The sequence below is a fragment of the Loa loa genome (assembly GCF_000183805.2).
Source record: "Loa loa unplaced genomic scaffold supercont3.16, whole genome shotgun sequence".
In the NCBI taxonomy this organism is placed as follows: domain Eukaryota; kingdom Metazoa; phylum Nematoda; class Chromadorea; order Rhabditida; family Onchocercidae; genus Loa; species Loa loa.
In genome coordinates, this window is record NW_018108196.1 from 69,104 (window position 1) to 80,258 (window position 11,155).

Below are 11,155 nucleotides of genomic sequence, written 5' to 3' on the forward strand. Positions count from 1 at the left end.
GAGTTTCGTATCAAACTTCAATAATGGCACTTTAACAACAAAGCAAGAAAGTAGATGGAGAAAATGAATTATTCATAAGATTTAATAATCGATATGTGTATCACTGAGTAGTATCTTACCTTCCGAAGGTTATAAAAAGTTTCTTCGTGCTTAATTTTTGAGCCGATCGCTTTTACAGGGTAAATTCCTCGTATCGATAAGAACCCAGGAAAAAAAAACCTTTACAAATGAACAAAGTGAAAAAGACCACCCGTGAAACACTTTTCTCTTTTGCGCCAGAAAAGATTAGAGAAAATAAATGGCGCTCTTAAATTTAATGGCCAAAAAAATGTCATTAAGAAAAGAATGAGGAGGGGCTAGAAAAAAAGGAAATTGCTGGACATGAAGTACGCAATTTGCTTTTTTAGATAAATTATCTTGAATCAAACTACTCTAACATGGGTCATTTCAATAAAATGATACACTTGCTATAGCAGAAAGAGGTCATTAAATTTTATCGTGTTTGTTTGATTCGTTTCTTTGAATCACAATTTATCAAAGTTGTTTCTATAATTTACCACTTCAGAATATGAATTGATTTGGATACAATAGGAATGTCACGTTAACCATAGTTATTTTATTGACGAAAGCTTGTGATTATAAAAATTGGATATTCGTCTAATCTAGCCATTGATTAAGCTGTTGATCGGTTTTGTAAGCAGTTGTTTTTGCGTGGAACGAATTGAAGTTCTCATGAAATATTGGGCGGTACTGTGACTCTTCGAATGCATGATTCAACGGTAGCTGTATTATTACTTGGAAATTCTCTTTCAGATTTTCAGAGCATAAAAGAAGATTCGCTGTTATCTATTATTTGGTTATAATTCTTCAACTTCATTTCGAATGTCAAGAAAAAAAAATGAACGTTTTCTACATTGTTATGCAAAATACAGTTCCCTGAAGTTTATGTTTGCAAAATCAACCAAAAATATTTGGTTTATAAATAACTGCTTTTCTGAAATTGGTAATTGCAGCATTGAAATGATAATGACATTGAGTGGTAATCAAACGATTATCACAACGGTTATGATAAAGCTTTGCGGTATTTAACATGAATAAAAAACAGTTCAGACTTACTTCACACCATTGGTAGCCATTTCAACAATTTTCAACCGGATGTGCTGGGGCAACGGACGGCCATTGATAAATACACCACCAAGTTGATTCACTCGACCCTATAATTGCTATTTACTTTTCAGTTAGTTTTCAAATCCAGTAAGGTACAGTTAATGAAGACTAAGAATACTGAGAAGAAAATAGAAAGTGTAACATACTTGTATTAAATAACTTTACGGTTATTTAGGAATGCAAGAGATCAACAGCCCGGTTTTGGTTGTGGAGAAGTTAAAGAGATCGAGGTGCTAGCAGTTAATATCAATAATAAGGTGGGATGTAAAATATGACCTCTGCAGATTATGGTGTAACCTTATATCATCAGTGGAGTTGCTGATAGACAAAACCTTCAATGAAATGGTAGAACTGTGCGGAAGTCTGTTTTTATCATTTTGGAAAAGATACATTTAAAAACGGATGCAAATAGAACTAATACAAACTGATTCAAACTGGAATGAAATTTTGTAAATCTCAGAAATTTACCAGAGGTAAAGGTTCTCTTCGAAATTCAACAAATATTTTCCTTTAGAAGAATTTCTTAATAGAAGAGAATATCTCAACGTAATGTTGTTTTAGACTTTTTGATAAACTACTTGATTTTTTTACCTTTATTCTAGACAATCCCTGACAGGATCGTAGCTTGCAATGTTGAAGAAGCTAAATGTATGAGAAATTCTGATGCATCAAGTGATCATTTAGAATTTCAGTCAATTCACAGAAAACAAATAAATTACCTGTCCCATAATATTAGCAAATGTGAAAGAATGATGGTTTGATGTTAATGCCGTGGTATCACTAACAGCAGCGGTAGTAGAGCTGATGTCAATGGTAGTGGCATTACCTATGGTACATGCCATTATTGTGGTGGTAGTACCAATGACAGCAACAACAACAAAAACTTCAACAACCAATTCACACCATTTACCGATTATTTAAAAAAGGAATGATAATTTTAATGGTTTGATGTGCGGGGCGTCGGTTGTCCGAAGGTGCATGGAGGTGGGAGTGTTCTATGATTGAAATCATTTTCATGTATCCGAAAATATGAATGCTCCTTGTTGGTGTGATTGCTTCTACCATAATACAACTTAACTTCATCTCGTGTTTTGCTTGTTATCATCTCTTTGACCTCCTCCTCCTTCATCTCTTCTCTTTTACCTTCCTAAACCATATCCATTCCGTTTGAAATAAACACCTCCACACTAACATTGCAGGTTACCAACGGTTGATCTCTATCCCCGTCCTCCTACTCCCTTTCCATCTCCACTCCTTCTTCTGTGGTTTGTTTTGTTGATGACTGATAATTATACGCTGTTAGAACCCATCACAGCATTATTAACCACCCGAAAATTCCCAGTGCGATGTGTGTTTGTTTGGTTTCTGCTCCGCCTCCACATATGGGTCCTATGGTTACAAGTCTGTCACCGAACATCCCAACAACCACACCATTAAGTACCGTATCAGACACAGAGCAACATTACATATTCTATGTCACCTTTATCAATTTCGTCATCATCATCTTTATCGTACCCATTTGCATCATTCTTATCATTGTCATGGAAAGAGTCAATGATTGCAATGAAATTGTATATGAACGTAACAAAACAGTCTGTGATAGGATTTAATGGTGCTTGGTAAAGTTTGTTAGATTTAACATGATATTAACAATAGAGTCACGAGGTCAGAGGGAAATAGTGAGGGGTTTCAAATTAACACATTTCATGGGATAGAACGACCATCAGTTTTTTACAGTGTCCAATGAAGGAAGTGAGGACATCCGAAATTAGCTCTTAAGTGATTTAAGTCAATTTCAATGCATTGCTAGTTCATTTGTAGTTAGACTGAAGGACGGCGAAGCTTTCAAAATGTGGGTCCAAAGACTGGAACTTTTAATTTGAATGAATGTCTAGTTATCCGTCATTTTTACATTGATTTGGTTTAAACCTCAAGAACTCGTCTAAAATCCTTAAAATTATTTCTTTTCTCTCTATAGATTTGGTAAGGAAAGACTAAGATTGAAAGCGCCTCGTTAATTGCAATTGCTCATGTTCTTGTAGCGAATTTGTTCGACAAAACTATCTCGTCCTTACCTTCAAAGCTAAAGAAACTAACTTAGGGATCTGTGCAAAAGACATAAAGATTTGGCTGTCGCTGTAGTCTAGAAGGCCCTAAATGTTTCTCAGATTGAATGGTCACACTTTAAACATTTTTTTTTAGAAAGTATAGGAAATAGAAAATGCAAATATCATTATTGAACATTACTAAAATAAGCGGTCTAGGTCTGCATGGCAATAACCGAAAAGAAAATCTCGAATATCTTGTGTGCTCTTCTAAATACGTCACACAGTTCAAATGTCTTCCCAACTTTTTATTAAGTCCTAATTTCAAACCGTTACATTTGCTAATGACTCGCTTGTTCTTAGGAATACAAATTCATTTGTTCATCTCTCACTCTCTCTCCCAAAAATAACAGACACTCGGTTTCATTTTTTAAGAGAATGAAATAACGAAGTTTAGTTTCGATGGAATTCGTCGACAACAAGTAATACCAAATCAACAGGGAAAACAACTGCAAGCTTTATGCAGCTTTATGCAATTGTGAAATCAAATTATCACTTAAAATTAAAATTTGAAATGAAGGTTATAAGAAATTGATTTTCAGGTTTTGAAACATTAGTTATATCTTAAATGTTGACATCCTTGATACCAGTTAAATATTTTTATTTTTTGTCATATTTTCAAGATTCAGTTTTAAATCCCGGTTATTAAGAACTGGAATTTATTGCTTGTTTACATAAGAGTTGCAGCGTAAGAGCGAACATATGATCGCAGCCTCTTGCTCAAAAGTATCTTTTCGCGTCACTTCAATAGTAATTCATTTCATTTTCAAGTGACCCCAACTCGATCAGCTATAGTAATGCTTCGTTAGTTTGCCATAAAAAAGGTCTCGGAAAATCTTTACAACTTTATATTTTTTTTAATAGATGCAATTTAATCAAAGTTCCCGAAAAATATTTGTATAATCAATACCTGTAAAAATACCGTGATATTTTGCCAGTCAAACAAGCTACTAGCCCTAAGTTAAACCCATGAGATCATCCTGAATATTGTCACCCATAACATATGATGTGAATTTATTACCTCCGGGATCCTTTGCCAGAAAAGTATAGCATCCTTCATCTGCACAACTTCGTTGACTACTTATAAGTTCGCTTTCTTCATTCATTATGTCATTACATTTAGTTTTATACCAATCTAAACCTAATAAGTATGTAGGAAATACAGAGAGATTGTCTCAGAGACAGAAAGCGATAACTTACCAGCTCATCTCCTCCAATTAAAAATAGTTTTTATGCCACTTTTCTTATTACTTTAAATCTAGAAAAGATCATAAATGATGAAGGCAGAAAATGTGTATTGTTTTCATTTACAAGAGTCTAAGCTATAGTAATAGTTCATCAGCTTAGGTCTAGATGCGACCAATTCCGGGATTATAACAGATTTTCAGTCTTTCTAAATTCTTGGAACGTTCTGCATATTTATAATAATTATCCGAAGTATAATATCCACAATTACCAACAAGCATAAACTTTTTCAAAGGTCTTGTCTTTCATCAACTAATTTATTTTTTCCCAACATTTTTTTTTTTTACAAAAAAAAAAAAAGAAATTGGAAAATTTTTCTGCACATTTCATGATCAAAAATTACGCTTTAAAAGGTGAAGTAATTACGGATATTTTTCAAGCAAATACAATACTTGATTTTATTTGATTTTTTTTTCCTAAGCAAATTAATCGCATCGAACGATAGTTTTCTCAACTTGTCAACAAATTTTATTTCATCTTCTATTTCTTTCTTTAATTGGCCAGCTAATGCACATTTATTATAATCCATTTCTCCTCGGCAAAAAATGAAACTATCATCAGATAGTTTCTTACTGAATATGTACATGGATATGATGGCAATGAGGAATGCCGTTCGCCATTGGTAAGGAAGGAACGGTCAACAAGTGGCTCTCTGTTAGACAATCGTTTCAAAGTAAGATTAATCGAACATATAAAAAGGTAATTATTTCAAGGAAGTAAATAGTTCCATTTTTTCACAAAAGACCTATTCCCGACAAATTATCTCAAGACCCATTCCCGACAAATTATTCCAACTATCTCCAATCTTTAACAGAACAAAAGCGGTAGGAGAGAGATTGTGTGCAAGTGGAAGTGGGTAAACAATCATCCAATTCAACTCAATCCATAAATAATCGAAAATTTCTCAAAACATCCCCTCCCTTACCTTACCAGCAACCTCTCACCCCTCCCCGCCTCTTCTTTTTTGGCATATTATATCATCAGTCTTCGGCGAGCCCATTATGCAAAAACTCGTCCCAAAGAGCGACAGAATTCTTTAGCTTTCTATCGGAATCAATTAATGACGACATAAATTAAACGGGCAGTGACAATCTACAAAGCGATAATGGTCGAGTGGCGCGGCGTCTATTGCTGCAGCTGCAACTGAGTTCAGATGGTTTTTCTTTTTTTTCTAAACAAAGTCAATTTTCCCTGCCCGCATCAAAAATTTGATATATAATTATGAAGTGTCGTTTTAATCGTTTTCAGACCGGCGGCACTTTTCGAATTTTCTGCTCATGAAGAAAAATGAAAAAGTGGTAATTTTTTCTAACCTTACAGTTTTCAATGATTTTTTGCTTTGATTTTGATGATTTGGAGTGTAAAAAATATTGAATGACATAAAGAGAGGACAACCACAACAAGGACAATTTGTTCAACTACACAGATATACATCACAGTCCCTTTGATTACATTAACTGCGCAGGGAAGAAAGCAATAATTGGTTTTAAATAAATTACACTTAGAAATTTGATAAATTAATATGAGAAAAATGACCTTTTCAGTAAAGATTTGATGATTGATAATTAGAACAAGATATCGTGATTTCATTGCAATAGTGTTGTAGCTATCAAAATATCCTCAGTTTAGGATATTACTAAACCTTTTAACTTAGTTTTAGTTGGGTCTTTTGTGTGGATTTACTAATGCCTTCTTTTTGAGGATTTTTGAATTTTTAATTTTCTTTCACGCACTATCGACTATCGACTGTCGATGGAGAAAACCCTTTTTAGTCTCTTGAGTTTGCACCATGTATAAATTTAAATTAACACTTAATACCTAAACCTTATCATTATTTGATGTACGCCTTTGTTAGAACAACGATGCATATAGTAGCGGTATCTTGTGATGATTATTAGCAGAACACTGTGTTTTGCTAAGCAAAAGGCTATAGTTTCGGACAAGTGTAACTTAATTGTACCCGATAAAATCAGTTTTTATCTTATCAGATAATAAATTATGCTAAAATTTGATTGATCCACAGTACCTTAATGAAGAATTGATGGGTGATGAGAATAGATCAAAGATTTATCTGCTTGCCAGTTCTTAGTATCGTCCTTTTTCAGCGGAATTTTACATCTGCCATAAGCGCTGCAAATTAACCGCTGAAACTATTCTGCTCATGAAAGTAAAATTTCATAATCGAATTCCAGAAAAATCTTAGTCAGACTTTTGAATTTCATTTTTGGCTTTAAAAAACCATCATGTAAATGCTCTAGTAAGTCACTTGATCGCTGGATTTCTCAATCATTGACTTATTCATTCTTCCTTCACTCCTCCAGTTAGTTGGCCATTCAGTTAGTCAGTCATTAAGTTCATTGAAAATCCTTATCAATACTACGATCTTTCTGAGTTGTGTGCGTGCACAAACAGCGATGGGTTATACGACAAGGTTACTCACACCTCCTATCTTAATACTCATTCCCACTACTGTGATGTACGAAGTATAATAATACACACTCTAGTTGATCGTTATCACTTTTTCTCATTTTGTGAAGATCAAGGAAATATTAATTAATTCATCATCGAACCTACGAAACCGTATGATCCATTGAGCGCCTGTGTCGGAATATATAACGATACGGATGAAGAGAAAATACCGGGATAAGTGAAAAAGCGATTCAGGGAAAGCTATAAAAAACAGATTTGGAAAGTGGAAAATAAAATGTGGTTGTTGTGTTATTATAGTCAAAATTTTCTAAAAATTAATGCACTAGCACACTAAAAACCAATTGAAAAGATAAATATGTGGTTAGCATTCCAAAAGATCCATTTCTGATGAGAGGGACATTATTTCTATGCCCAAATAAGGGAACGAGGAACCATAGCCTTCCCAAACCTATATTAAAAGTCGGTATATCTTTGAATAATGCACATCTCGTTTAGAACTACACCTAACTAACTATTCTAAAACAACAGTTCTCGACCTATTTACGTATCAATTGGTCTTGAGAAAGTTGTTCCGATGTCTTATACTCAGACCTTATGTCGTGACGATTTCATTTGTCACTGAAATGTGTTTGCATTGTTGACAACACTAGGTGGAAATTCTCTTTTGGATTTTTTAATTATTTTGTTTGATGTTATTGGTCTGAGGGAGAAATCCGTTTGGCTAAAAACTTTATTAGGATGGATAGCAACCTATTAATCATTGTTTACGGTCACTGATACTGCTGGGCTACTATAACATCTTTGTCATTCGATGGGTTAAGCAAAAGGCTGTGCTACTTGATTTCATAACAATAATAAGGAATAAATTTCCAAAGCAGCAATTACTGCACAGAATGTCCCTGCCTGATTTTGAGCATTTCACGCTATTACTCACCTTTCTATGCTTACTAATCCTATGATTTCTTAGAATTGTATTTTCCAAAATGCAACAAGTTAGATGTCGATAGGCTTGTCTTAAAACATTGCATGCCTCTCCTCGTTCAGCTGCAAAAGTTCTTCGTTCGAGCTTATATTTCGATTTTGATCGCAATATCATATGCAGTCTTAAGAAAACAGGTCAGTGTTTCCCAGTCCAGAAGAGGAACTGGAATTGTAATGCAATGTTAATTCAGGAAAGGAACAAATTGTATTCATCGGAAACTCATAAATAATTACATCGCATTACAACGACACCATTTTGCTCGTTCATCCACTTCATGAAAATGACAAAATGAATGTAAGGATCAATTTTTACACCTGTTTGTAGTAGAGGACATAGTTCATAAACAAAATACCGCATGTTTCCTGTTTTGCATGACGGGAAGACATTTTTTTAATTTTTGTAAAGTCTTCTCGTTTACAGAAAATGAAAGTATTGTAATGATTCCATATCGATTCAGGATTTTCATTCAATATAAGAACAAGAAAGAAATGAATGCAATACAACCTCATTGCTGATAATCTAACCATAGTTACGAGTGAAATTATCATATAGATGCATAATGTGGATAAAAAAGAATCGGTGCCATTGATGAGTCTTGAAACTTCACTGGTGATGTCGGACTAACAGGATATGGGAATAAATTCATTTGTGATGAAAATAACGGCACAGTTGCAGGCTAAAAAAAGTTTTAGAAATTAGTTGAAAACTGAATTTCGAAATTTCCAATATCGATTAAAAGTTTTTAAGTTTAAAATATAACTTTTTTACCCTACCAACAGCAGCTTTTTTTTCTTTCTAAATATACGCTCTGCGACACTGTGACAAATGAAATCCTAAAGGACACATTCATCGAATTCATCACGTTTTACTGTATCAGTGAAACAAGGTACAATTACGAGAAGTGTATATTCACTTCCTCTTTTCTACCTTCCCTTCACTATTAGCACTTATCTCTTGCTGTTGGAAGAACAAGCTCATATAAACTCTTTTGAGTTGTATATACGTTTGAATTGAACCATTAGCAGAATGAATAATTACAAATTGCTGCATTTTATGGAGTAGTAATAAAGTTACTATTTGGGAAGACAAGAGGATGGGTATTGTCAGGTGTCTGTTATTATGATAGGAAGGATATTCACAGAAAAACTGGTAGTTGTTCTCGTAAGAAGTGTGAAGAACTGCTAAAAGCTCAAAGAGATTCATTATAAGCATGGACACCTAACCTGGCAAATTAATCAGCCGATATCGGCCGTTTTCAAGGAAGGAATTGTGGATTTAAAGTACCATAGTGGCATGTCTGACCTTGGACAACTTTGCAAGTCAGAAGGTTAAAGTTTAGACTTTACCCGAATTGCAATATTATTGTACTGCAATGGTTGAACTTTCAAAACAACTTATTTTATGATATAAAATGCTCAATTGCTTAAATATAAAGTGGTATTTGAATATCGGAAAAGGAATTATACCTGTCGTATGGATGACCGAGGCAAAACAGACATGGGAGCAATATTCTGAATCAGAAGTGAACTGGCACTTGTAAAGGCGAAATTTTTCCGGCAACGTGCTCGTCGATTACTAAACCATGTCTAAATATTAGCAGCTCATTTATGGATATTTGTAAAAAATTTCATTTAATTTGTACAATAGTTCTTAAAATTGGGTACAATGCTTATATGTTGAAAAGGGTGGTATTGTCGTTCCGAGAGATTTAATGTTTACTTTGATTTAATAAGAACGACTATAAAAAGAACTGAAAAGATTCCCTTGAAATCTCAAATGGCAGTATTATTGATTAAAAATTAACTCCATACTGATTTCGTGTAAATAATTATTCAAAAAATTCAACAGAAGATTCATGTACCATTATCTTATCTTCACTAAGGCTTGTTTTTACAGCAATTCGTTCCCGTTCATCCTGATCAGGATAAGTATTCGCATTAAATGCTGCCTCCATAATCTCGAGTTGCTCACTGCTAAAACTTGTTCTGTTTCGACGCACTCTTCTATTTTTTTCGAAATTTGCATCTTCTGGTGCATTTCCATTTTTTTTTTCTCCGGTTCCTTCGCCTTCCGAATAGCTTGTTTCAGATGTTTCCGGACAATCATTATCATCTAAATTTAGAATTTACCCCAATTTGTTCCAAACTCCGCTTTACACAAGTTATGCATTGCAAATTTTTGGAAAATCTAAAAATTTCTGCAAACAAAAAACCAGTGATAAGAGGACAATTCGAAATGGAAATACTATTTCATAAAATCAAATTAAGTGTCGAACAATATAAGGAAAAAAACTAAAGAAGAAATTATCACCGCAGCATTGATATCTTCCCCCAAAAACTTGTGAGTCACTATAAAGTAGTTGTTGCGATATTTGAAAGTTGTAGTGAGAGTGTGACAACGAGCTTGTCCACTTGGGTACGGTAGGTACGTAGATGAGTATATATGTGAAAGACAAACTACTGCACTGATCAAAGGAAAACCGAATGAATAAAGCAAACCCATCCAAATCATAATTTTTGGACCACAATTTTGAGAGTAGAAATGGGAAGACGGTAAAATGTAGCGGAAGATGAGAAGGTGACAAATACGTCCGTATTGAAGTTTATGACTTTTTAATTGCCTTCCATTCTCATTTCTTAGTATTTTTTTCGAAGGTTTTAATCAGTCATTTATCGTTGCAGCACTGGGAAATAAAGTAAGTTAACAAAAACCTTTCAAGAAAGTCTTGAGAGGAAATAATAACCTTAAACCATGAATAAGCAATTATGACTCCAATATCTCCGGTATTATTGTAAATCCGGAAAAGTACCTTGAAGCCCATGTAGTTCCAAGAAGCATGCTGAGTAATTTATACAATGACGAAAAGCGCAAAAGCATTTTCCGACCAAGTAAGAGGTAAAGGGAAGGAATTATTTGAGCCGTAATTGATACAAGGCGTAGTTGCCGACTGTATTCTATTTGTAAAGTACAAAATGGGGATTACATATGGTGGCAATAGGATCATTCGAAAAGGAAGGTCGCGTGCCAACAAAGCAGAAAAGTGGTTAATAAGATTAGTTGGGGAAGAGTATGTACGATCCTTGATAATGCTCGCTTCTGTAGATATCAACAGATTGCGCTTTCGATAATTACTTCTTCGTTACTTTGAACTTTTGCGATATATATGTATATTTTGCAATATTTGATCATCCACAACCATCAACAACAACAACAACAACAACAACAA

The 11,155-nt window shown here is 34.0% G+C and overlaps 3 protein-coding genes across 3 annotated transcripts in view; all 3 read right to left on the reverse strand.

Annotated features, from left to right (window-relative positions):
- The window catches only part of LOAG_16736 (hypothetical protein), a gene marked incomplete at both ends in the record, with an annotated part of 6,623 nt that extends 4,614 nt beyond the window's left edge, over window positions 1–2,009 (reverse strand). Inside the window, 2 exons of the mRNA XM_020449390.1 lie at window positions 1,117–1,214; window positions 1,887–2,009. Of these exons, the coding sequence (XP_020307079.1) occupies window positions 1,117–1,214; window positions 1,887–2,009 (221 nt within the window). The remainder of the gene's footprint in view (window positions 1–1,116; window positions 1,215–1,886) is intronic.
- Window positions 2,010–4,228: 2,219 nt separating this feature from the next.
- Window positions 4,229–4,378, reverse strand: LOAG_09071 (hypothetical protein; the record flags this gene model as incomplete). The annotated part of the gene is made up of 1 exon (XM_003144600.2): window positions 4,229–4,378. The coding sequence occupies one exon, from the start codon at window positions 4,376–4,378 to the stop codon at window positions 4,229–4,231; it is 150 nt and encodes a 49-aa protein (XP_003144648.2).
- Window positions 4,379–8,473: 4,095 nt separating this feature from the next.
- LOAG_09072 (hypothetical protein) lies at window positions 8,474–9,919 on the reverse strand (the record flags this gene model as incomplete). The annotated part of the gene is made up of 3 exons (XM_003144601.2): window positions 9,791–9,919; window positions 9,396–9,515; window positions 8,474–8,605 (listed from the first exon to the last, which is right to left on the reverse strand). Exons 1-3 carry the CDS (start codon window positions 9,881–9,883, stop codon window positions 8,474–8,476), a joined length of 345 nt encoding a protein of 114 aa, XP_003144649.2. The 5' UTR covers window positions 9,884–9,919.
- Between the last annotated feature and the right edge of the window lie 1,236 nt (window positions 9,920–11,155).